The sequence below is a fragment of the Microcaecilia unicolor genome, chromosome 12 (assembly GCF_901765095.1).
Source record: "Microcaecilia unicolor chromosome 12, aMicUni1.1, whole genome shotgun sequence".
Taxonomy (NCBI): Eukaryota; Metazoa; Chordata; class Amphibia; order Gymnophiona; family Siphonopidae; genus Microcaecilia; species Microcaecilia unicolor.
In genome coordinates, this window is record NC_044042.1 from 91385953 (window position 1) to 91413777 (window position 27825).

General features: G+C 44.5%; 1 protein-coding gene across 1 annotated transcript in view; it reads left to right on the forward strand.

Moving 5' to 3' along the window:
* Positions 1–1368: 1368 nt before the first annotated feature.
* Positions 1369–27825, forward strand: part of LOC115481905 (corticotropin-releasing factor receptor 1-like) — a 288268-nt gene continuing 261811 nt past the window's right edge. Inside the window, 1 exon segment of the mRNA XM_030221359.1 lies at positions 1369–1430. Within this exon segment, the coding sequence (XP_030077219.1) occupies positions 1410–1430 (21 nt within the window). The 5' untranslated portion in view covers positions 1369–1409.

Consider the following 27825-nt stretch of genomic DNA (forward strand, 5'->3'; position numbering starts at 1 on the left):
GCTGTCGCTCCTCGGCAGCAGCCCAAGGGCTCACGTTTGCTCCAGCTCTGAACCTGAGAACCTGACACCCTAGCACAGGCCCTGCTAGGCTACAAGGGTCGAGTGAGAGATAGGGAGGGGAGATGCTAGGAATGATGGGAATCAAGTGGGGGAGGCCTCTGGAAAATTGTCACGGAGAGAGTCAGAGGAGGATAGTGATTACATACGGCAGAAATGTAGTACTGACATAAAGATGAAAGGGAATTGGAGGCTGGGAAATTGGAAAGCTAGAGGGTGAGAGAAGAAGATGGAAAGGTGATGGATGAAAAGTGAAGGAGTAGAGAGAGGATGAAATCTGAGTGAACAGAGCAGCAGAAAAGAAGAAAAGGGAGGAGAGGAATTTAGTGAAAGATCTATATGTCAGAGACAGGTGTAGTGAGGGAATGAACATGGGAGAAGAAAGGAAAATTAAAAAATAGCAGCCAGTGGAAACAGAATTAGCAGAAAAGAGAAACTGGGACTAACATCATGGAAAAATAAAACATCCAGACAACAGAGGTAGAAAAAGGTGTTTTTAACTGAAATATGTTAGTGCTGGGAAATATGCATCACAGTCTCAGATATCTATATATTGCTTTCAGTACAAAAGGAAATGCATTTCTGTTCTTCAGTGTTGTAGTACTTGCTGAGTTTAACTTCTTGGGGTTCCCAGTTTAATTTTTGTTGTCTTATTTTTAATTTGTGATCACTTGTTCTGTATTTGGTGAGGGTCTGTCTATGTTTGTGCGGCTGTGGTGTAGTATTTTTTTATTTTATTTATTTATTTTTTATTTTATTTATTTATCTATTTGTTACATTTGTATCCCACATTTTCCCACCTTTTTGCAGGCTCAATGTGGCTTTCATAGTACTGTTAACGGCGTTAGCCGATTCCGGTCTGAAACAAATACGAGGTATGAACAATACAAGATGATATTGTGGTAGAATATTTTAAATATTTTAAATTTAAATGCTTTACTTTTTGTCTATTAGATTGTAAGCTCTTTGAGCAGGGACTGTCTTTCTTCTGTGTTTGTACAGCGCTGCGTACACTTTGTAGCGCTCTAGAAATGTTAAATAGTAGTAGTAGTAGTAGTAGAATGAGGGACACATATGGTAGGTACAATTGGGGGGAACTTGGAGAGGAAGAGTCAGGTAATGTCCATTTGCATATAGTTTCTCAGTAGAGATCAGTCACATCTGTTCTATTTTACCTATCGTACATGTGTGTTTTAGAGTCCTGTGTAATATTTGTAGTAGCCAAACTGCTTATTTGAACTGTGTGGCTGTACAGAGTCCACATGGTTCAAATAAGCAGTGGACCCAGGCCAGCAGAGGAGGAGGAGGAGAAAATGATCTGATGCACAACTGCTTGCTTCTTATTATGCCACATGATCCAAGAGGAAGACATGGTACGGTGGGGGGGGGGGGGGGGGGGGGGCAAGGAAAGAAAGAATATAGAGAGATAGCAGTTGGGAGCTAAGAAGAAAGAAAGAACTGGTTTCTAGTTTATTGTCTCATAGTTTTTTGTTACGTGACGGCCTGTGTTTTCAATGTGTAACTGGGATAAGGGATTCAATTGATATGTAGGTTCTGAATAGGAATTTGTAGCAGCCCGTCTTTTCCAGCTGGAAAGGAGCCCGTCACCCCCTGTGTGTAATAAAAGACCTGCACTCCCAATCGCTGGAACGTTTGCAGTACTAACTTTTTGTTGGTAGGGGTAGTGCAGTTGGAGACCTTTATGGCAAGCTTCTGAGTGTCCGTTTGCAAGGTTTTGTCTTACATTGCACAGTGTCTGGGAGCTGACTCTGTGGGTGCTTGAGCATCCCCAATATTGAGAAAATTCCTTGTATGTGTCCAAGGAAGGGTTATTTCCACTGGGCTTAGCACCCCCAATAATTTTGAAAAGTTGGCTCCTATGTCTTGGAGGGAGTTTGTGTTGCTGTCACTGATTTGAAACCAGAGTTTGTATGCTGTATTGTAAAGTGAAACATTCTACTTCTTTTGGGTATCACTTATTACAGTTTTATTGGTTCATCTAGGAATGCCCATTTATTTTATTTGGATTTTGCTCACACCTTTTTCAGTAGTAGCTCAAGGTGAGTTACATTCAGGTACTCTGGATATTTCTCTGTCCCAGGAGGGCTCACAATCTAAATTTGTACCTGAGGCAATGGAGGGTTAAGTGACTTGCCCAAGATCACAAGGAGCAGCAGTGGGATTTTTTTATTACATTTGTACCCCGCGCTTTCCCACTCATGGCAGGCTCAATGCGGCAGGCAATGGAGGATTAAGTGACTTGCCCAGAGTCAAAAGGAGCTGACTGTGCCTGAAGTAGGAATCGAACTCAGTTCCTCAGGACCAAAGTCCACCACCCTAACCACTAGGCCACTCCTCCATGTGAATGAACAATTAAATTCTATATACTTTACATACAATTGACTTTTCTGTGAGTACTTGATTGCAGTTAGGCCCCGGTGACCTCCAATACCAGAGGGCTCAACCGTGGTAGAATAAACTGGACATTCTTATGGTTCAAATCCATCAGGTTTTATGTGCATACAATATATAGATAGATATAAAATATAATTTTTTCATGATTTTTTGTCATAAGCTTAATTGCTTAATTGTTTTCTGACTCACAACCCCCTTCCTCCCTGATAGTATTTTTGAGTAGGAGCTGGGGGGAGGAGCAGTGGCGTTCCTAGGGGCGCTGACACCTGGGGCGGATCGCCGATGCGCCCCCCCCCCCCCGTGCAGCGCGACCCCCCCCCCCCGGTGAAAGGACACCCCCCACCCCGGCGAAAGAACCCCCTCCCCCCCGGGTGCACACCGCTTGGGGGGTGCCACGCTGCTGGTCAGCGTCGTTCGTTTCCATGCTCCCTCTGCCCCGGAACAGGTTACTTCCTGTTCCGAGGCAGAGAGAGCATGGAAACGAACGACGCTGACCGGCGCGCGGCACCCCCCCCCCAGCGGCATGCTCCCGGGGCGGACCGCCCCCCCCCCCCCCCTTGGTACGCCACTGGGGAGGAGTCATCCCATCCTTTCTCAGGCAGCCCATGGTTGCACCTAGCTAAACTGCGCAGTGGGAATGGGGTTGTTAAGCTCTGCAGCTTGGAAGACCTGATGCATTATTTATTTATTTGTAACATTTGTATCCCGCATTTTCCCACATATTAGCAGGCTCAATGTGGCTTACAAAATACCGTCATGGTGGATGTCAAGTATGGCAGGTATTAGCTAGTGAACAACATGGCTTCAGATGATGTAACTCCCTAGCTTGCATTGGGAGGTGGGGAGATGGTGATAAGGACTGTTTGGCTTATGGCTCAGGTGCCCTCCAAATTTGTGTGGTTTATTGCTGCGACCTATGATTTCTCAAATTCTGAGTCTGACTGGTTTATTGTAATGTTATATGTATAAGTAGAGCAGCACGATTGGGGTGCAGCTTGCCTGTGTTAGTCGAGGTGAGGGGGATGCCAGAAAAGTAGAGAATTTGGGCAGGATTGATTACGGGGGAAGGTCAGGGGAAAACTTTCTACCGCCTCCTTCTCCCCCATTGTCTTATTGTTAGCCCTTCAGTCCTAGAAGTGAGAATTTTGTCATTTCTCTGCCCATCTCCTCTGTATCCCAATGCCTTTTTCTTTTAATGATTCATTTATTCATGATGTATTCATATGTCTGATGTTTTAGGACACTCTTGTCTGTGGTCTCTGTTTAGTTGTTTTCATAGCGTGGGTATCTCAGATGGATGTAAGTGAGTATTATTTAAAGATAATGAACAGCACAGCAGCACCTAAAATTGGGACTAGATAAGAGAGGAGTGAAGACGTTCCCTACCTAGATTCTATCTAGGTTTAAGAATATTGCTTTAAAACAACAACATTTTCTTGGTGCACATTAAGCTGCGCCTGGCCGGAGGAGCGGGCTGGCTGTTCTGGGCTTTCTTTTAAGTGCTGTCTTGGGGGATGCAAAATAACTGAGAACATTAGGAAGTGTCCCAGGCAGCTCTATGAATACGTAATAGACTTGTAGTAATAATCAGTGCCATTCAGTGCAGCTGGGACACACAGAGCAGGGCGCTCTCTCGCCTTGCCGTTCTGCATTTTAGTTTCTTTGTATCATTTTTATTTTTATTGCTATGGCAGTATTTAGCTTCATAATATCGTGAGAAAGTCTGTTCTTATGGTGCCCCTGTTCCAAAGAATTTCAGTTTAGGAAGATTCAGGATGCTTTCATTGTTTACACAGATAATGCATTCAGGTGACTGCAGGTTGTACTGAGAATTTTCAGTCCCAGAAACCCCAGCCTGGTGCAGAAGCTTCTTTGAACTGCAGTAATGACATCAGAATTGCAATCACCTGGGAAGTGGGGGGAAGGGTAGGACAATGTGCATGTCAGCTATGTAAGTGATCTGATTGGCTAAATTCTCTGCTGTCCTCCCTTTCTATGTTTGTTGTGTTGAGGTTTAGTCATTCTGGGATTAGGATGAGTGCATGATTTTTGGGCTACAGAACTTTAATGCCCATGGAAAAGACAGGGCTTGAATTTAATATTTCATCTGTAAATGAGATAGAAGTAGTGCATTTTTTCTACAGAGAAAGGTGCTGGCAATCACTTTCAGGGTGCAGAGCTAGCTTTACTTTGAGGGGAGAGGAGCAGGCACACAGTCCCCATCAAAGGCTTGGCCCCTGCCACTGGCTACAGCGTTGATGAAAACCAGCGGTGCAAGCATTCCTAAAACAGCAACACTACCTCTTTATTAAGAAACAGAACAAGCAGGACTGCTATTTACTACTTATCATTTCTGTAGTGCTACTAGACATCCACAGCACTGTACACATTATAGGGAGGTACTTTGTCCCAAGAGGGCTCACAATCTTTGTACCTGGAGCGATGGAGGGTTAAGTAACTTGCCCAAGGTCACAAGGAGCTGCAGTTGGAATTGAACCCAAGTTGTGAGGATCAAAGCCTGCTGCACTTATAGATCCCTGCACAGAAGCCAAACCCAAGTCACAAGCAAAGCAAATACAGAAGGAACAATACATTAGAAAGGGAAATGTTTAGACAAAAATTGAGCTCTGGAAAGTGCAACACTAGAGCACATTTTTTAAACAGAGGTATCAGAGATGCTACAAATTTACATTTCCAGATTAATAAACCAATGAACATAATATCTTTCAACACAAGATTTTCAACTGTTATGTTTTCTTCTTGGTGTATTTTCTGTTGTTGCTATCTTCTTCTTTTCTTCTGCTCCCACTTTTCTTTCTTCTTTTATAGGTATGTTATAGTTTCATTTTTTATTGTCCATTTTGCTAAATTTCCTCTTCACTCTGATTTCTATATTTTCTTCTACCCTCTCTGAGGTTCTTTTAGATGGTTCCTTCCTGCTACCCCTTTCTTCTCTTCCTGATCCCATTCTCTGTTCCTTTTTTATGTGATTTATTTTGTAGTTGTACTTTTCTTTTTTTTCGTCTTTAAGAGATTACAATCAAAGAAACATCTTTGAAAAGGAAAATGAGCTTTTAGAAAATATATATAGGCAACTATGAGAATTGAGAAAGAAAATTAAATTTGAATTAAAGATTCATCAATTAGTCCACAAAGGGGAGGGGCACCAAGACTACCCCCCCCCCCCCTTTTTACAAAGCAACGCAGCAATGCCGACACAGCCTAGTCACTTTGCATGGGATGTGTCGGCATTATCGCATCAGTAGCTGCTAATGTGGCTTTGTAAAAGGGAGGTAAGAAAAGAAAAGGAAGCTGGTAAATACAGGAAAAGACAAAGAACTTAGAAGGGTAAATAGCCTTTGCAACATAACATAACCAGTCATAATCCACAATAACTAAGATTCTATTGTGCCTGCATTGTTTACTCCTTTACGTTCAAGAAGAAACTGTAATTGAGATGGATCATAGAACTCATAAGTAGTATATTGCATAGAGATAACGCATTAACAGGGATAGCTATGCTGAAATTTTGCCGCTAAGGATAGTACTTATTGGTGATTCTCCTAATTTGTGTCTATTTTAATACATTATGAAAGAAAGATATCTTCCCACTTAAGTTTTTTTTTCTTTACCCTATCTTATACTATTTACTAACTATAACTTCCCCTCCTGTTCTCACTCCCCCCCTTACTAACACACTCATCCCTCCACAATTTTCTTTTTGCCATCCACTCACACCTCCTTCCTTTTTACACATACACCCCTCTTCCCTCATGTTTCCCACTAATTCCTTCTTCCCTCCTCTACTTTTCTCCCTTATTTTCCAGCACTTTATATCTCCTCCATCCTTTCCTCATATCCTTTATTTAGTTCATCCCTGCTTCATCTTCCTCCTTTTCCTCTTTCAACCCTTTCTCTCTTTAATATTTTACCCTCCACCCCTCTAACATTGTTCCTTTGTCTGTTTCTCACCAATGTCCCTTCCACCTTTCCATTGTTACTTTGCCTTTCCATTGTTCTTATGCCTCTTTCTTCCCTGCTGTCCCCCTCCCCATTGTTCCTTTCTCTTCCTCTCCTGATGCCTCCCCTGTATTCCAACCCTAATGGAACATCCATTTCCATACCCCCACTGTTGCCACCACTGCTCCTCACAAAGGGTGAAATATGAGACAGTTGGGGCAGCAGGGAGGGATGACCAGATTGAGAAGAACACATCTGGGTTCTGGTGCACCGTGGAAGATGACTCTGGGCCATAGCTGATCAGCAGGCAGTGCAAGCATGTGGCAGAAAAGGTTGCAATACTTAGTATAGTACCTGCAAATACCACATGAAAAAGCCCTGGGTAGCAGTTCAGCTTCCAAACCAGCAACCTTGGAGTCAGTGAAAGTGCTGGAGAGCTGGCACCCCTCACCCAATTCCACTCTATTAGACCTCCCTGATAACATGGTAGGTTATGGCAGATAAAGACCAAAATGGTGCATCCAGTCTGCCCAGCAGTGATTTCCCAATATGGGTACCTACACGTACAAATTCCTTTATAGAACTCAACACTCAAACCCTCTCCCCATGTCCTTAACCTTCTCAGGGTTGCAACTGCTGCTCTTTGCAGGTTACCCCTAATAATTTCTCATAGATCTGAAGGTTTTAAAATTGTGCCCTAGAAACCTAGATAAAGAACTACTAAGCTGACCTACAGATTGCTAGAGAGACTCCAAGCCTCCTGCTAGTTCCAAAATAGAAATCTGGTTTGGGATTTGTCTGTGGTAATCACTGAAGCACCTACAGAATACAGGACACCCTCTTGGTAAACACTATACAAAGCATTATCTTGTTTAAACATCCATCTTTTGTCCATCTGTCTCCTCCCTGGCAGTCACATCATTGGCCGTGCCAGAAGACTTGCCATGTGGAGATACAGTATACACATATTCCCAGGGTTTGCAGCAGCTGCTTCTCCCCTCCTACACTTCCTTATTATAAAAGAAACATGTACCAATGGGGAAGAATAGCCAAGAAGGCAAATACATGCTTGCTTACCATATTCCTTTGAATTGCTTATGGGAATTTATATACACGTCTGCTGTTCTGCCTGTAGTATTGTGCACCAATAGGGAGAAACCTGAAGGAGAGAAGGGGGATCTGAAGAGGAACTTGGGTGTGGAGTGATAGGGAAGAATCTGGGGAGGAAAGAGAGATGGGGAAGCCGAGAAGAACTTAAGAGAAGGGATGGAGAGAGAATCCTAGGGCAGTGTCACACTGGTCAGGAATAGTGAGCCCTTGGGCCACTGCCGAGGAGCGGCAGCGGCAGGCGAATCACCCAAACAGGAGGCAAGGCAGAACAGACTGGTACCACCAGAACTGGAACAGCCAGACTGAAGCTGCTGAACTGGAACAGAAGCAATAAGCAGGAGAATAGTCCACGAGCCAAGCAGAGTCTTACTGGCAGGCAGCAAAGCAGAAGGGAAACCAGGAACCAGAGTCTATAGGCTGGCGGCAATCAGTAGTAAACCAGGAATCAAGCAGCGACTTGGGCAGGCAGCAAACAGGAGAATAAGCCAGGAATAAAGCAGGGTCTTGGGCAGGCAGCAGACAGTAGAATAAACCAGGAAACAAGCAGGGTCTTGGGCAGGCAGCAGACAGTAGAATAAACCAGGAAAACAAGCAGGGTCAAGCTGACAAAGAAAGCTTTCAGGGCAGGAACCGCAACAGACCAACAGGGACCAGAACACAACTCAAGACCTCTGTTGCCAAGGCAAAGTAGAAAGTTTCCATGTGGTTAATAAAGGCAACATACAAGGGAGGTCACCAGGTAAGGGTGCTGCTTAGTTCCAAGAATACCAAGACAGTCTGTAAGTCTGGAAAATCCGGACCGGCATAACTTCTAGAACATGGGAAACAGCAAACAGACAGTCCATCGTAGCCACCAGGTCTAACCAGCAGGTGGCGAGATGCATGAGAGCATGAAACATGGGCACAATCGTGACAGGCAGGAGGAGATGAAGAGGAACTTTGAGAAGGAAGGAAGAAAGGAATGGGGGGAGGGGCAAATCAAGATTAATGTAACAATAAGAGAGGAAGAGGAGAAGGAAATAGAAAGGTACCTGGGTGTGGGGTGATAGAGAGGAATCTGGGAGGAAAGAGGAGATGGGGAATGCTGAGCAGAACCTAATAGAAGAGGTGGAAGGAGATACTACTACTACTATTACTACTACTTATCATTTCTATAGCGCTACTAGACATACTCAGCGCTGTACACCAGACATGAAGAGACAGTCTCTGCTCGACAGAGCTTACAATCTAATTAGGACAGAAAAAACAGGACAAATAAAGGTAGGGTATTACTAAGGATTAAGAGCTGGTTGAAAGATAGGAAGCAGAGAGTAAGATTGAATGGTCAGTATTCTCAATGGAGAAGACTAGTTAGTGGGGTCCCTCAGGGGTCTGTGCTGGGACCGCTGCTTTTTAACATATTTATAAATGACATAGAGATGGGAGTAACTAGTGAGGTAATTAAATTCGCAGATGACACAAAGTTATTCAGGGTCGTCAAGTCGCAGGAGGAGTGTTAAAGATTACAGGAGGACCTCGCGAGACTGGGGGATTTGGCGTCCAAGTGGCAGATTAAGTTCAGTGTTGACAAGTGCAAAGTGATGCATGTAGGTAAGAGGAACCTGAATTACAGTTATGTCATGCAAGGTTCCGCGTTAGGAGTCACAGACCTAGAAAGGGATCTGGGAGTCATCGTTGACAAGACGTTGAAAACTTCTGCTTAGTGTGCTGCGTGGCCAAGAAAGCGCACAGAATGTTGAGTATAATTAGGAAAGGGATGGAAAACAAATACAAGGATGTTATAATGCCATTGTATCGCTCCATGGTGCGACTGCACCTCGAATATTGTGTTCAATTCTGGTCACAACATCTCATAAAAGATATATAAAGGAATTGGAGAAGGTGCAGAGAAGGGTGACGAAAATGATAAAAGGGATGGAACGACTTCCCTATGAGGAAAGGCTGAGAAGGTTAAGGCTCTTCAGCTTGGAGAAAAGGCGGCTGAGGGGTGATATGATAAAAGTCTACAAGATAATGAGCGGAGTAGAGCGGACAGATGTGAAGCGTTTGTTTACACTTTCAAACAACAACAAAACCAGGGGACACAAGATGAAGCTAGAATATGGTAGATTTAAAACAAATAGGAGAAAGTTTTTCTTTACTCAGCGTGTAGTTGGACTCTGGAACTCGTTGCTGGAGAATGTGGTGGCAGTTGCTGGCCTTACAGAGTTTAAGGGGGGTTTGAACAGATTCCTGAAGGAAAAGTCCATTGAACATTATTAATTTTTTTAATTTTTTTAATTTTTATTTTTGGGTTTTGCCAGGTTCTTAAAACCTGGATTGGCCGCTGTCAGACAGGATGCTGGGCTTGATGGACCCTTGGTCTTTTTCCAGTATGGCGGTGCTTATGTGCTTATGATAAGGGAATTACTAAGGTGGGAATAATAAAACATGGGTGCTGAACAAGTGAGTAAGGGTTAGGAGTTAAAAGCAGCATCAAAAAGGTGGGCTTTTAGCCTAGATTTGAAGAAGGCCAGAGATGGAGTTTCATGTACCAGCTCAGGAAGTCTATTCCAAGCATATGGTGCAGCAAGATAAAAGGAACGAAGTTTGGAGTTAGCAGTGGAGGAGAAGGGGGCAGATAAGAGAGATTTACCCAGTGAACCGAGTTCCCGGGGAGGAGTGTAGGGAGAGGTAAGAGTGGAGAAGTTCTGAGGAGCTGTAGAGTGAATGCACTTGTAAGTTAATAAGAGGAGTTTGACCTGTATGCGGAAACAGATAGGGAGCCAATGAAGTGACTTGAGGAGAGGGCTAATATGAGCATAGCGATCCTAGTGGAATATAAGTCAAGCAGCAGAATTTTGAACAGATTGAAGAGGAGAAAGATAGCTTAGTGGGAGACCTGTGAGAAGCAAGTTGCAATAGTCTAAGTGAGAGGTGATAAGAGTGTGGATAAGGGTTCTGGTAGTGTGCTCAGAAAGGAAAGGATGAACTTTGGTGATATTATAGAGAAAGAAATGACAGGTTTTAGCAGTCTGTTGAATATGTGCAGAGAAGGAGAGAGAGAGGAGTTGAAGATGGCCCCAAGATTACGAGCTGATGAGACAGGGAGGATGAGAGTGTTATCCACAGAGAATGGGGGAAGAGGAGAGGTTGGTTTAGGGGGAAAGATAAGAAGTTCATTCTTGGTCATGTTTAGTTTCAGATGGTGGTGATACATCTAGGCAGCAACGTCAGACAGGCAGGCTGATACTTTGGCCTGGATTCCTGCTGAAATTTTTGGTGTGAAGAGGTAGATCTGGGAGTCATCAGTGTAAAGGTGATACTGAAAACCATGGGATGATATCAGAGTACCAAGAGAAGAAGTATAGATGGAGAAAAGAAGAGGTCTCAGGACAGATACCTGAGGTACACCAAATGATAGTGGGATAGAAGTGGACAAGGATCCACCAGAGTATATACTAAAAGTATGATGGGAGAGTTAAGAAGAAAACCAGGAAATAACAGAGCCCTGAAATCCAAGTGAGCACAGCGTATCAAGGAGTAGGTGGTGATCAACAGTGTCAAAAGCAGCAGATAGATGGAGAAGGATGAGGATAAAAGAGAGACCTATGGATCTGGCCAGGAACAGATCATTGGAGAGTTTAGCAAGCGCTATTTCAGTTGAATGAAGAGAGCGAAAGCCAGATTGAAGTGGATCAAGAATAGCTTGAGATGAAAGAAAGTCAAGGCAACATTGGTGAATAGTACATTCAAGAGTCTTGGATAGGAAAGGGAGGAGGGAGCTGGGGCGATAGTTGTAAGGACAGGTAGGGTCCAATGAAAGTTTTTTGAGGAGTGGTGTGATTATGGCATGTTTGAAGGCATCAGGAACAGTCACAGTGGAAAGTGAAAGACTGAGGATATGCCAGATATAAGGGATGACGGTAGGACAGATAGTGCTAGCTAGATGGGTGGGAATAGAATCAGAGCAACAGGTAGTTAATTTCGAGGAGGAAAGAAAATGTGCAGTTTCCTCTTCAGTGATTTCAGAAAAGGAAGAAAAGGAGGCATGGGTTGAAGGAGGGTTGAAAGAATGGACTAAGGGAAGGAGAGGTGAAGGTGACTTGGTTGAAAATTCAAGTTTAATCTTGTGAACCTTATCATGAAAGAACAGCCAGAGTCTGGGGAGAAAGTGAAGGGGGAGTTGGAGGTGAAGGCACTTTGAGGAGAGAGTTCAGTGTGGCAAAGATACGTTGAGGGTTTGAGCCAAGAGAATTTGTCAACTGGATATAGTAGTCCTGTTTGGCAAGTGAAAGAGCAGACTGGAAGGAGGTGAGCAAAAATTTGAAATGTATGAAGTCAGCATGGGCACGGGATTTCAGCCAAAGGCGTTTGGCAGAGCGGGCACAGGAATCTAGAGGTCAGTCAAGGCAGGGGTTTGGTACACCTTACAGAAAGGGGAATGGGAGGAGCGAGAATATTCAGAATATTCAAAATCTAACAGCTTCTTTGGTGAAGAATAATATTCACAAAAAGATAGAAAATTATGAGAATCACAATTGCCACTTGAATGTGCGTTTTCTGAATTTACCTAAGTTTGTTGGTATGACTCCAGGTGATGCCTTTAAGAAGTATTTGATTGCCATTTTGATTATATCTCTACATATTCCTCTGGTTAATAAGATTTATTATTTGCCTAATTCTCCAAGTAAATCACCTGGTGAAACAACTACAAGCAAAGAAGCTGAAGTTGAGCAAAATGAACTTTTAGCTAAAAACATTAAAAGGGAAAAAGAAAGTATAGATTTGGGCTTAAATAATTTGTCTGCCATTGAGCAACTTGAGGGTTATGTTTGTTTTTGAGCAAGATTTAAGTGCTACGATGAGATTGTATTTCAGGAAATCTAGAGGTCTTTTCACAAAGGCGAGCTAGCGTTTTTAGCGTGTGCTAAATGCTAGAGATGCCCATGTATTCCTATGGGTGTCTCTAGCGTTTAGCATATGGTAATCATCAGTGTGCCTTTGTAAAAGACTCCCCTCCCCCCACCCCCAGTGATGTATTCTATGGGCAGAAAATCTGGATTTATTTAGATGTATCTAAAGCAACACAAGAAAGTTTTTCTTTCTATGCGATAGCAAGTTAGAGATTTGGGAACTTCTTTTTTTATTAAATTAACTTGTTATTACGTAACATAGTAACATAGTAGATGACGGCAGAAAAAGACCTGCATGGTCCATCCAGTCTGCCCAACAAGATAACTCATATTTGCTGCTTTTTGTGTATACCCTACTTTGATTTGTACCTGTGCTCTTCAGGGCACAGACCGTATAAGTCTGCCCCGCACTATCCCCGCCTCCCAACCACCAGCCCCACCTCCCAACCACCGGCTCTGGCACAGGCACAGACCGTATAAGTCTGCCCAGCACTATCCTCACCTCCCCACCACCAGCCTGCCTCCCAACCACCGGCTCTGGCACAGATCGTACAAGTCTGTCCAGCACTATCCCCGCCTCCCAACCACCAGCCCCACCTCCCAACCACCGGCTTTGGCACAGGCACAGACCGTATAAGTCTGCCCAGCACTATCCTCACCTCCCCACCACCAGCCTGCCTCCCAACCACCGGCTCTGGCACAGACCGTATAAGTCTGCCCAGCCCTATCCCCGCCTCCCAACCACCAGCCCCGCCTCCCGATCTTGACTAAGTTCCTGAGGATCCATTCCTTCGGCACAGGATTCCTTTATGTTTATCCCACGCATGTTTGAATTCCGTTACCGTTTTCATTTCCACCACCTCCCGCGGGAGGGCATTCCAAGCATCCACTACTCTCTCTGTGAAAAAATACTTCCTGACATTTTTCTTGAGTCTGCCCCCCTTTAATCTCATTTCATGTCCTCTCGTTCTACCACCTTCCCATCTCCGGAAAAAGTTCGTTTGCGGATTAATACCTTTCAAATATTTGAACGTCTGTATCATATCACCCCTGTTTCTCCTTTCCTCCAGAGGATCTGAAGAGGATTTCCATTGTTCCAGATAGCAGTGCTAAATATACAGAGTAATATTTATGTTGCAGGGTGTCATTGTTGTGCCTATGTTTCATGCTCTCCTTCCTCTCGCCACCTGGTGGCTGCAATGGACTGTCTGGTTATTGTCACCCATTCCAGATTTCAGCCCAGTCCAGTCCGGATCTTCCAGGCTGCCAGACTTGCTTGCTCTGTTTGAACCTACACAGCATCTGTAGTTTCCTGGTGATTGCTGCAGCTGAGCCTCAGCTGCTGCTGGGCTTATTAGCTAGTTTGAAACCTTTCTGCTTTGCCTTTGCATCGCCTAAGGCCCTGGTATGTTGGTGCTTGTGGCACTTCTGCCTAGTTTAGTTTCTGGTTCAAGTTCCCTGCCTGATTCTAGTTTAGTCTTTGTGTAGTTTAGCTTGTACTGTCCTAGTCTTGATTCTTGTTTGTATTTCTGTGTCTAGTTCTTGGTTCTTTGTGTGTCTTGTTTGGTGGCTGCCTAGCAGCTTTCAGTCATATTTCTTATCTGTTTGTGTTTCTTGTTTAGTGGCTGCGTTGGCAGCTTTTAGTCCTTCTCTGTTGTGTGTTGCCTGTTGGTATCCTGCCCCTGCCCTGTCCTGCAAAGCCCTGCCGGCCACCTGCACCCAGGGGCTCAACTCCTGGGGAAAAGCAGCTAAGCGCATGTGAAGACTAGGGTTCCTGCTCTGCCTGTTCCAGCTGGTTTTGCCTCTGCTGCAACCCCAGTCCGGGGTTCCAGTCCTGTTCTGCCCTGTCCCTGGTTTGAGGGTGGTTTTGCCTGCCGCTGCTGCTCCTCAGCAGTGCTCCAAGGGCTCACAAACCTAGTTCTAGCTTGGAAAACGTGACACAGGGTTTATCATGCTAGTGCCTTTCCTCAGTTTTTTTTCCCCTTTTAATCTCTCTCTATATAGGCTTGGTTACTCCGACCCCCCAATGTTGTGGTCTAATCTAAGAGCTAAAGGATTTTTTTTAATAGGAAATATGTTTTATTTCCTTGATTCTTCTAATATTGTTTTTTTATGCTCTGTATTTCCTAAAACAAGTGGTTTAGTTGTGTTGTTTATTTAAAATGATAAATATTTTTTAAAAAAATGGATTTCCTAAATAATGGTTCTACACAAGGATTCATATATCTAAATAAATAATAGCTACAAATTAGAAAGAAAAATTATCTTTACATTCAAAGTTGATGAGATACAGTTGATAAATCAAAACATCCAAATATCCAACAAACGAGCATCAATTAAATTGCTTTGAAGATCAACTCATGGGTGTCTTTCCTTCACCACATTCAAATAAACAGCTCGATTGATTATTATATTCTTAGGTGTAATCCATAAACCTATTTGACCAGCCCCTGATGCTAAAACTTCACAACGTGTAGATGATCGGTCCAACACACCGACTTTGGCCATAGTAGGAAGTCTGAACGTGTTCAATCGTTTGGTTACTCACGCCTTGAGACAGCTACTTCATAGCGAAACTCTGGCCAAAGTTGGTGTGTTGGGCCGATCATCTACACGTTGTTTCCTACCTGCACTTGGAAGTTGAATTAAGTTAAGAAATCTTTTCACTTCTTGTTTTTGGATCCACAGTCAGTTCTGTGAAGTTTTAGCATTTTGCATTTAAGAATTTAAGGGTTTTTTATGCCAGTGATGAGAAGGAACCCATTTACTTTTCCCAACCTTTGTTATTGAAAACAATTATTTGGGTTGGAGGTTGGGTCGGTTTCAGAGGCTTTTCCCCCTTTTTTCACTTTTAAAACTTTAATGCACTTCACAGAACTTTAGTTTCTTTAAAGTACTATTTTGCTATTATTTCAGGGAGATTATTGTGTCATATTACCCCCAATAAATGCCATTTCCAGGAAGCAACTATCTGGGTAAATGGGCTAGGTGAAAATTGTTCACCCTTCCTGCAGTGTGTGCCGATGGTTTTTAGAGTTTGTGTAGTTGTAAGGATCTATTCTTTATTCTGTTCTATTAACTGCAACTGTTCTTTATCATCTCCCAGAAGCTGCTGTCCCAAATTTTATTTATTTGTTGTTTATTTATTGGGATTTATTAACTGCCTTTCTGTAGGTACAGTTTAACAAGGTTGACCTCCTAGTCTGCCTAATTGTTAAGTCAGCCCTGCTGGCCCCTCTTTTACCAGCTTTCTCTTTTCTGTTCCTCCTCCTTTTTCTTTCACCTCTTCCTCTGTCTATGCCTTCTTGTTCCCCTTTTTATCTGGGAGCGTGGCCATTTTTCTGTGCTGTCTTGTCTCTGACATCCGTTTCAATTGCAGTTTCCTGCTCCAGACTTCTCTGAAATCTCTCTAAAATGTAGTGTTTCTCATTTTTCAGAGCTATATCTGATGGCTGTTCCTTGTCCCTACAGCTTGCAGAGATCATTACCAATTGGGAATAACATGGACAAATGTTCTGTGTCATTGCCGCACCTGGTGATTAATGAGACTGGGAAGGGAGGGGATGGTAGAAGCTGCACTGTTCTACTGGTGGGTTGCTTAATTGCAAACCTATTTTGAAAATGATTGAACAAAAATGGAAAATAGCCTCAGCGAAAGGTTTGGGGATGTTTTTGCTAACAAGAGTGGAGCAGGAGATTTTATCAGGAGGTCAGAACCCCTTCTATAGATAATTTAGACAGAGCTAGGGGTCGGCTTCAAGACTGCAACCCCAGGTAGAGAGTGGGGAATGCACAAAAGAGAAAGGAGGGAACAAGGGCAGATAATAGGTGGAATGGGGAGAGGGAATATCCAAGGAAAAGAGCAGATAATAGGTGGATGGAGGAGATGGAATATGCAATGTTCAGTCATCCCAAAAAAAGGCTTATTTTTGCCCATGAGTGTAGGGAAGGCTGGATTCTGTTTGCTAACTGCACTTCAGTACCCAATCTGTGCCTCACTGACCATCCTTTGCTCCCATGCAGGGGCCTGCACTTCATTGGGCAGTGGTATAAATTCTGGCCTAACCAGTCCCTGCCATGCAGGGGCCCCAGGAAAGAAAGGGTCCACTCGCTGTTTCTCCCAGATCCTCTGAGCTAGAGCCCTCCACTCTGAAATTGTCACATAGAGATCTTTAATTTGAACTTTTGGTACTGCATCTGAGGTTTCCATCACTGGGCTAAGGTTGCCCAGGTCAACTGAACAAACTGATACAATCATGACTTTGCTGCACTGCATGCTGGAACCTGTAGTTCTGATTTTCTTAGGGAAGTCAATAGGAAATCAGAGCTATAATATCAAGTATTCAATGGGGCAGAATCAAAGTGGTTTCAGCCTCCTCGGCTGACCTGGAGTAAGGTAGCAACTCTAAAAGGAGTCTTTACCTTGTTAGCCTTTTGCAGTTCCCCTTGCAGACGACAGGACCTCGCTAGTCATCCATCCTATATCAGTGGGGCATTTCCTAATTAATGAAGCATTGAGATTAGCAGGTCAAGCTCATTATCATCTTTGCTGTGACAGAGCATCTAAGTTACTCTGTTCCAAGAGGGAGATTTTAAGTCATTCCAGAATTTCTAATGATTTTAATGAGTAGAATTAGGGACTACAAATAGCACACTGCTTTACAATCTAACCCCCCTGTTTACTAAGCCATGCTAGTGGCTGCCATGCGCTAATGCTGACATAGAGGGGCATAATCGAACGGCCAAATAGATGGCTGGCCATCTTCAGGGCTGGCTCCGCAAGGGGGCGGAGCCAACCGTATTTTCGAAATACAGTTGGGGCCGGCTAAATCGATCGCAAAGTGTAGAGGAGATGGCCGGCTTCGTTTTTCAGCCATAATGGAAACCGGGCCCGGCCATCTCAAACTTGGCGAAATACAAGGCATTTGGTCGTGGGAGGAGCCAGCATTTGTAGTGCACTGGCCCCCCCTCACATGCCAGGACACCAACCGGGCACCCTAGGAGGCACTTCTACAAATTAAAAAAAAATAATAATAAAAGTAGCTCCCAGGTGCATAGCTCCCTTACCTTGGGTACTGAGCCCCCCAAATCCTCCCCAAAACCCACTCCCCACAACTGTACACCACTACCATAGCCCTTAGGGATGAAGGGGGGCACCTACATGTGGGTACAATGGGTTTTGGGGGGGGGGGGTGGAGGGCTCACATTTACCACCACAAGTGTAACAGGTGGGGGGGGGGGATGGGCCTGGGTCCTCCTGCATGAAGTGCACTGCACCCACTAAAAACTGCTCCAGGGACCTGCATACTGCTGTCAGGGAGCAGGGTATGACATTTCAGACTGGCTGGCAAAAAAGTTTCTTTGTTTTTTTTTTTGGGGTGGTAGGGGGTTGGTGACCACTGGGGGAGTAAGGGGAGGTGATCCCCGATTCCCTCCGGTGGTCATTTGGTCAGTTGGGGCTCCTTTTTGCAGTTTGGTCGTGAAAAAAAAGGGACCAAGTAAAGCCGGCAAAATGCTCGTCAAGTCTGGCTTTTTTTCCCATTATCAGGCGAAGCCAGCCATCTCGTGAGCACGCCCCTGTCCCGCCCTCATCCTGCCTTCACTACCCTACCGACACGCCCCCTTGAAGTTTCACTGGCTCTGCATCGGAAAGCAGTTGAACCCGGCCAAAATTGGCTTTTGATTATACTGATTTGGCCAGTTTCAGGAGATCGCCGGCCGTCTCCCGATTTGTATCGGAAGATGGCTGGGGATCTCTTTCGAAAAAGAGCTGGATAGCGGCTCAGTAACATACCCCTAAGTAAGACCAAGACTGACCAAAAATTCTCCCATGTGGAACTGGGTAACTTGGCAGCTCTGCTGTGAGCTTCTTTTCCAAAGGATTATTTTTTAGTCTGGATTTTTTTTTTTTAAATCTATCACAATGAACATTGTCTTTGGTTGTCATTCTAGAGCTTTGCAATAAATCAAAGCATGCCATTCCAAGTTTCAACGGCAGGCAAGATTCCAAGTCTGCAGATGCACTATGAGTAAAGTCTGGACTGGCACAAACTACCCCTTATAACCTTGAACTTGTTGAACAATTTGACCTATATACAGAATTTCCAAGTTATCCGCTCTAGGATGGGGTACCTTTTGGGCAATTCTGGTTTTGAACTTACATTTCAAAGCATTGTGGGACTTACAATCCCTGATTCTACCCAGTGCAGGTCCGATAATGCACTAGGAGGTTATAAAATCTAGGACTGGCCTACAATCTCTGTCTTGGAACTGGGTAACTTGGCAGCTTTGTAAATACTGAGGACAGGGTGGGACATGCTGAGCCAGGTTTTAGCTTGAAGAGAAATGCAGTACCGCTTTTCTTAGTGTGGTGGTTCTCCACTCCATCCTGGAGGTACACCTAGGAAATCTGTGATGAATATCCGTGAGACAGAACTGCATATGTTGGTGAATATATGCAACCATCTCATGCATAATTCATTACTCAGCCCGGTCAAATTCGAACAAGAGGAAGCCCAATCAAGATCTGACACGTACATGCATCATCAACCGGCTCTCCAATCAGCTGATCGGGCCAGCGAACCCTACGCTAAGCAAAAATGCTACCAAAAGAAAACATTGCGCTGAAAAAAAACACAGAAACGTTTACAAAAATGCTCCCCAATGTATGGTGGAATTTAAACCCTGCGGTTCAAGCGTTTGTAGTCTATGAATCCAACGTTGTTCCATCTGCAGGAGTCTTTTACTGCAATCACCCCCGCGTATATGAGCAATCGCATGGTCAATTCCCCAACACTTAAATTGTTCAAAAGAATGATTCAATGCTGTGCAATGAGCCACCCCTGTTTTTGACATTTTTGAATCTGTTCTCCTTTTTCTAGAGCCATATGATAACTCTAGTTAGGGTATTAATTTCCTGAGCCTAAGCAGGAAAGAAGCTGAGGCTGGTGGGTCTCAATCAGCAGCAATATGATAGATCTCATAGAGGTCAAAGAGCTGCAGTATGAGAGCTAATGGTCTCTGAGAAACAACTCAATCAGCAGCAGTATAAGGGCTGCAGATCTCTGAGAGAGACAGCTCAAAGAGCAGCAATACGAGGGCTGGGGTCTCTGAGAGATCTCAAAGACCAGCAGTAAAGGCCTGCAGTTGAGGTTCACTGAACCAAGTCTGGGTGGCTCTGAAGGACTTTATGGGTCAGACATAATGAGACTGTTTGAAGGGTTCCCTGAGAGTGCTCAGGGGTCAACAGTGCATAGCCTGAACTTGGAAGTCTCTGTGATTGCTTAGGGATCAGCAGTCTATGCAGGCCATCACTAAACAGGAGCAAATGGGGCCCATGATGTGACTTTCTGATAATTCCATGAATGTACACAGACTTTTCCCAAAGCTCCTCACCCCTACCCCAGAGCTTCAAGCCTATTCCTGCTTCTTCCTCCTCTCTCTCTCCTTCTTAATTCTGCCATCCAGGCTCCAGAATCAGTAAGCCAGGGCTACTAAGCTGGTTGTTTCTTTGCTAGAGCCTCTTCTTTCTCCAGCGCCCTTCATGGTTCATGGATCAGCTGTTTGCTCAGTATATACATGTCCCACAGTGTAGACAGCTGATCTGCAAGTCTGACAACAGGGATGTACTGCCTCCATTGTATGCAAATATATCTCATATATATTTATTGTGGATATCTGGAAAACCAGATATGTGGATAATTGGAGTTCTCTGGTTGAGAAACCCTAGCCTAGGGTAACAGATGCCACTAGGCCAGCCCAGCATACTCCCCCCCCCCCCCCCCACCCAATCTTCTGGTGAACAAAGTAAAGTGCCTGAAGTGTGTGTGCTAAGTTAAATCAATTTTTGTATACCGCTAATACCCCCTTTCCAGGGTTCTGTGCGGTTTACATTCTAGATGAGACAAAAGCCAATAATGCTAGTATGAGGTATGAGAACGGTTACATGGGGCAATGGAGGGTTAAGTGACTTGCCCAGAGTCACAAGGAGCTGCCTGTGCCTGAAGTGGGAATTGAACTCAGTTCCTCAGGACCAAAGTCCACCACCCTAACCACTAGGCCACTCGTGGCTAAGAAAGCAAATACAACGTTAGGTATTATTAGGAAAGGAATGGAAAACAAAAATGAGGATGATATAATGCCTTTGCATTGCTCCATGTTGCGACCGCAACTCAAATACTGTGTGCAATCCTGGTCACCACAGCACAAAAAATATATAGTGGAATTAGAAAAGGTACAGAGAAGGGTGATGAAAATGATAAAGGGGGTGGGATGACTTCCCTATGAGGAAAGGTTAAAGCGGCTAGGGCTGTTCAGGTTGGAGAAAAGAGGTCTATAAAATAATGAGTGGAGTGGAACAGATAGATGTGAATCACTTGTTTACTCTTTCCAAAAATACTAGGACTAGGGGGCACACAATGAAGCTACAAAGTAGTAAATTTAAAACAAATCAGAGAAAATATTTCTTCACTCAACTTGATTTTTTTAATGGGTTATTTCTTGGGCTTTCAAAATGAGACCTTTACAAATTGCTCAGAATTCAGCAGCTGAGGTTAGATGGGAGAGACCATTTTGATTCTATCACTCCAATGCTTTATAAGCTATATTGGTTACCACAGATACACAAAATTCTGCTTTTGTACACAAAGTTTACATAAAACTCTTAGCAATGTAGCTACCATTATGGGAATTTTATGGTTAAGTGTTTATCGACCAACTAGGGCCCTTAGGTCTGAACATCCAGATTCTATTGTGCAATCATTTGTGGACAAAATCTCCACACTCAGGACCCTGCTTCTTTCATGTCCCCCTAATACTATTCCCTCAGTTACCTTATCATCCTCTCTACCCCATCTCTTTACCCACATCTGAACTTCCTTTTCCATCCCATCTTTTACCTCTTTCTCTAAAACTATCAGTTCTGTTAAACTTACTACTTCCTCTCTTGATCCTATTCGGTCTTCCTAGCTTCCCATTCCAACACACTACTACCAGTCTCTCTCTATGTTTTTTTCCTGACGGAAGCAGGCTGTAGTCAGACCTATTTTAAAGAAGGCCAACCTTAACCCAGAGCTAGCCTCTATCGCTCCATTTCCAACCTCTATATTGCTTCAAAAATCACTGAACGCTTTTCCCCCCCAAGGTATCACCCCATAACATCCTCTATCCACGTCAGTCTGGATCTCACCAAGGCCATAGCTGTGAAACAATTTTAACAGCCCTTCTTAGTGACCCTATACAAAAGTCTTGATTCCAGAAAATTTTTACTTATTGTCTCCCTCGACTTAACTGCAGCCTTCGATCTTGTAGATTATAACATCCTTCTCTCTAGATTTCACTCCTTTGGAATCTCTGGTATGGTTTTCTTCCTATCTCAGTAATTGTTCCTTTCATGTGTCCCAGTTTTATCAATCTTCTAAAATCTTATCCCCTAGATTGTGCTGTTCCATATGGCTCGATCCTCGCTTCCCTCCTCTTTAATATTTTTTTCATCCCCCTTGCACTTCTGATTCAAAATCTCAGCATCCACGCTTCCTATTACGTTGATGACATCCTTCCCTTTTTTGAAGCATCTACTTCAACCCCTCATCTGACTCTTCTTAACTCAGCCCTTGCTTCTATTGAATCCTGGCTCTTTGAAAATCGTCTTGTGCTGAATCAGACAAAAACTATCGCCTGCTGGATAACTGGTTCTGCTTCCCAACCTCCTCTTTCTCCTTTACTCTCTAATGCCCCAATTGTCTCTCGGTTCAAATACTTACAGGCTTATTTTAGAAAGAGAAGGGCGCCCATCTTCTGACACAAATTGGGAGATGGGCGTCCTTCTCTCAGGGTCGCCCAAATCGGCATAATCACAAAGCCGATTTTGGGCGTCCTCAACTGCTTTCTGCTGCGGGGACGACCAAAGTTCCCAGGGGCATGTCGGCACTGTAGCGAAGGCGGGACTGGGGCGTGATTAAGAGATGGGTGTCCTCGGCCGATAATGGAAAAAAGAAGGGCGTCCCTGATGAACAATTGGGCAACTTTACTTGGTCCATTTTTTCTTGTGACCAAGCCTCAAAAAGGTGCCCAAACTGACCAGATGACCACCGGAGGGAATCGGGTTGACCCCCCCCTTACTCCTCCAGTGGTCACTAACCCCCTCCCACCCTAAAAAAAAAGTTTAAATTTTTTTTGCCAGCCTCTATGCCAGCCTCAAATTTCATATCCAGCTCCATGACAGCAGTATGCAGGTCCCTGGAGCAGTTTTAGTGGGTGCAGTGCACTTCAGCCAGGCGGACCCAGGCCCATCCCCCCTACCTGTTATACTTGTGGTGGTAAATGTGAGCCCTCCAAAACCCACCCGAAACCCACTGTACCCACATGTAGGTGCCCCCCTTCACCCCTTAGGGCTATTGGTAGTGATGTACAGTTGTGGGGAGTGGGTTTGGGGGACTCAGCACCCAAGGTAAGGGAGCTATGCACCTGGGAGCAATTTGTGAAGTCCACTGCAGTGCCCCCTAGGGTGCCCAGTTGGTGTCCTGGCATGTCAGGGGGACCAGTGCACTATGAATTCCGGCTCCTCCCACGACCGAAGGGTTTGGATTTGGTCATTTTTGAAATGGGCGTACTTGGGCGTCCCCGACCATATTATCTAAATGAAAGATGGCTGCCCATCTTGTTTCGATAACATGGGTTTCCCCGCCGCTTTGCTGGGCCATCCTGTGAGGACACCCTCATGAAAACTTGGGGGCCCTGTTCGATTATGACTCTCTTAGGCATCATCTTAGATCAAAATCTCTCCTTCAGTCCCAAAATTTCTGCTCTTGCCTGAGCACATTTCTATACTCTACATCTATTCAAAGCTGTTAGAACTTAGATCTCTCATCACAAAAGACACTTCTCTTTGCTCTTTTGAATTCTCATTTAGATTATTGCAACACAATCTATGTAGGCCTTCCTCAATATGTTTTGCATCGACTCCAAACAATTCAGAATATTGCTTCCAGATTCGACCATGTCATACCCCTTCTTATTCAAATGCACTGGTTACCAATTTCTTCTTGGATTCAATACAAAATTTTGGTTCTGTCTCATAGGGTTTTCTACTCCAGTCACCCTTCCTACCTTGAGCTTATTTTTCAAAGCATATGGATGTCTCAAAATGCCAAATAAAGGTCCCTGTGCTCGAAACCAATGCCCCCCACTTTGGGATCATACCTCCTCCAAAATTGCGACACTGAATGTGTGGCTGGTGGGGATGCCGAAGCCCCACCAGCCAAACAGATTTGCTGGCAGATCCCCTACCCATGCTGTTTGAGCAGCAGGAAGTCGACGGGTGTGATGTTTGTGAGCCCTTGGCCCAGAGGTGGCCGCGTGAGAATCACCCAACCACCTCTGGGTAGACCGAGTCCCCTCAGAACTAAGAGTGCTCCCAAGAACTGGACCGGACCACAAGTGGAGATGAACTGAGGCAGCTTTATTAGCAGCAAAAAACACAGAGCTAAAAAGGGTAGCCAAATGGAACATAAAGGAAAACAGGCAGCCTAGCTATAAAGTCTAACCTAGCTGAAGCAAGGCAAACATAAAACATTGAATAAGGTAAAGTAGAACAGCCTAACTGTATCTTAAGCAGCCTAGCTGCGCATCTCAATACTAGCAAACACAATGCAAAGCATAAAGTATACAATATACGTAAAGTGGAACAGTCTAGCTGTATAGGGAAATCAAACATAAGCAGCCTAGCTGCGCATCTCAATACTAACAGAGCAATGCAAACATATGGCACACAATAGACTAGACAAAGGGCCCACCCTAGCAGGACAAAGACAAACAGGTAATACTTGGCTGACAGAGGAAACACCACTAGTGGTTCAGGAAAGGGTTCATTCTGTCAGTAAACTCAGAAGAGCCACAGAACAACCTCAAAACCAGAGTGGAGCAGAAGCAAAACAAACAAACAAACAAAAAAAAGAAAGTCTGCAGGTGGAGGCAAGAGCGGGTCACTCACAGAAGATTAGGGATGTCACCTAAGACAAGCAAACAGTCACTGAGGCGCCCGAGCAGAATGTTCCCAAGGCCAGCAAGATAAAGCAACAAAGCCCGAGCCGACGCTCCCAAGGCAAGCAAGGTGAAGAAACCAAACCTGAGCCGATGCTCCCAAGGCAAGCAAGATAAAGCAACGAAGCCTGAGCTGACACTCCCAAGGCAGAAGACTCAACAGTCCTGCACAGCACCCAAGGGCCCCTCCATGCCCTTGGGTGCTCCAGCCCTCCAGCACCGCTCCCTCATTCAGAGATACCTCGATACGTGGCCTCAACCGCTGCACCTGCAGCACTCCCCATCATCTAGCCCACACAGTCCCAAACACAGCACAAAGCCACTTGCTGCATATAGTGACCAAGGACTCACTGTGGGCAACTGGAAACTCAGCTGAGGCACAGGAGGCTCTGGACTCACAGGCTTGGCAGCAGGCTTCACTGGACCCAAACAAAGGTGAAAGCTGTAGGCAGAGCTTTACTCCTCAAGGCTCCCTGATTTGGAGGCAGACTTCCACTGGAACACAGCATAAGGTGAAAGCTGTAGCAAAGCTTCAGGCCACGGCCTCACAAAGAAACAGAGATTGGAACTAGCAGGGCCCAGGCAGGCCTGCCCCATCAAGGGTAATTGCCAAACCCCTGAGCACTCTCAGAAGCCAGTTTAAGGAGTGCTCAGTGCTAATGACATCACCAGCTTGGCCTCTGCCACTCTACAGTGACCCCACAGGTCACTGACTGGAACTGCAGGTAATTGTAGAAGGTTTAGAAGGAGGAACAGGACACTGACGAGTGCCCTGAGCAAGGCATGGATGTCGACGATGACAACCGTGACAGGGTACTCTAGCCACCGATACCGGCACTTCTGTGCAAGCTGGGTTAATGCAATTGAACTGAACATGTGCGGAAGTGTTGGCATTGGAGGCTGGAGCAGTCTGCTTGCTTCCTTGCTCCTCAGGCATCATGGCCCGGGCTCCGACAGAGAATGTCTTCAGCTGGCAGGGCTTGAGGATTCCTGCCAGCAAATGTATGATGGGGGGGTAGTGGCTATGTAGCCCCTGCCAGCCCCGCCCTAGCCCCCCCCCCCCCCCCAAATCAAGTTCTGGCTACGTCCCTACTTGAAATATCCAAATCCCGATTTTACAAAGGCAGAAAAGGGATCCAAATAGCAAGGGGGCATGTTGTGGAAAATCAGGATGTCTAACAGCATTTACCAAATAGGAAGAAACCTCCAAATCTAAAAAGAAGGACATGCTAAGTTAGACCTGTTTTCAGTCATGTCCAGGGTACAAAAAGGCACTCTGAGCAGCTGGCCACTGGAGGGATTAAGGCATGACACCTCCTTAATACCCCAGTGGTTGTTGTCCTCTCTCCCTTAAAAGTGAAACTTAAAGGGGATACCAGGTTTCGGGTATTGTGGGTATTCTTAGAAAATCAGGAAACAAGTCAAAGGAGTAGCCTAGTGGTTAATGCAGTGGACTGTTACTCAAGATAGACAAGGTTTATATCCTATTTTAACTCTTTTATTTATTTATCTTTTAATTGTGAGCCCTCCAGGAACAGAAAAATATTTACTGACCCTGAATATATATAAGGCACTTGCAAACCTAAAGGCCACGGAAATGGTGCACATTCAGGTACAGTAGGTATTTTTCTGTTCCTGGAGGGCTCACAATTACAAAAAAACAACAAAAAAGAGCTAAAGTGGGATTTTATCCTGCAATCCTTGGTTCACAGTCCATTACACTAACCACTAGGCTGCCCCTCTGCTCTTCATGGTTGTCTGTGTGGCCATTTGCTAGGAATGCTGCCATATTGACGTCCATGTCCCTTGTTTCTCGCAGTTCATAATTTGGATGTTCCAGTTTGTAAAATGGCTGATCATGTTGGACGTTTCCAGCACACGGACATCCATCTCATGTATTTTCAAGCAGGAAATCTTGATGGAGATCCGTTTTGGACACTGTGACCTGGACATCCCTATTCTGACTAAGATGAATTTTTGAAAATGTCCCTCCACGTCTATATTTAATTTTATTGTGTATGTTTTGTAATCTTCTGTGCATATTAGAATAGTGAGTCATAATAATAATGATCTAGTGGACAAGAGACAGGAGAAATGAAAGCAGAAAGAAAGATGTATGATCTTGGAAATCTAATGAAAAGTTTCCCAGCACTGGTGCTGTGGGTAGCTAATTTCATAGTTTGCTGCTTGGGATTGGTGCCATTGTAGCAGGCCTCTTTGTGTGGTTCTAGCTGTTAGAAATGGCTCCCAGATAACCTAAGAACCTATACAAAGAAAGAACTTCCAAAAAAACAAATTGGTGAAGCAAGTCTTAATTAATTTATTATTTCAAAATACACTCTTGCAAGAATGGGTGTCTCTGAAAGCAAGCAGGCACACCCATTCCTTAATTCTTACAGTTTATATTGCTTTCTCTTGTAACATAGGTTTCTGCGCCTAAATTTTTCATTGGCTATTGATTTCACATTTATAACCTATTACATCAGTGCTAGGCATCATATGTCCACCCCCAGCCCCCTTCTCTTTTCTTGTGAACATTGCAAATTCCTCCATAGCTACAGAGTTTTCTCTTTCGGGTGATTATCTTGCAGGTGTCCAATCATGGGTAGTTTTCATGCTTGGCTTACATTCTTTTATCTCAGCTCTCTGGCCTTCATGTCCTTGAAACTTCCATTCATTTCTGCATCAGCAGTTTGGGCTTCCTTCCTCCCCTTCTCCTCTTACTAGTTGTCTTGCTTCTTACATTGTTTGTTAGCCAGCACATCCTGTCCTTTCAAACTGCCAAAGATTTCCCTTCTAAAGGGGACATAAGCCATGTATTTCACTTTTTTACAATTTTGTTAAGTGAAAAAGCAATATATTTACATATTTCTCACACAGTGGAGGAGAGATGAGGTCAACAGGTAGACCAGTCTTCATCAACCCTCATTGGCCGCTTCTGAAATTTTCCTTGCTTCCTCATAGTGTAAGCCCCTTGTCAGGTATTTGTTTGAGCTTTGGATCAAAGAGCCACAGAGGGGCATAATGGAACAGAAACGCCTATCTCCATGGGCGTTAATCTCCGAGAACGGGTCCGTGAAGGGGCGGGGCGGATCGTATTTTTTAAAAGAAAAAGACGCCCATGTTTTATTCGTCAAGGTGTGAGCTGGGCGATTTTGCTTTTCAGCGATAATGGAAAATGAAATCGCCCAGCTCAAAAACGAATAAATCCAAGGCATTTGTTCGTGGGAGGGGCCAGGATTCATAGTGCACTGGTCCCCCTCACATGGCAGGACACCAACCGGGCACCCTAGGGGGCACTTTTACAAAAAACAAATAAAAGGTAAAAGAGCTCCCAGGTGCATAGCAC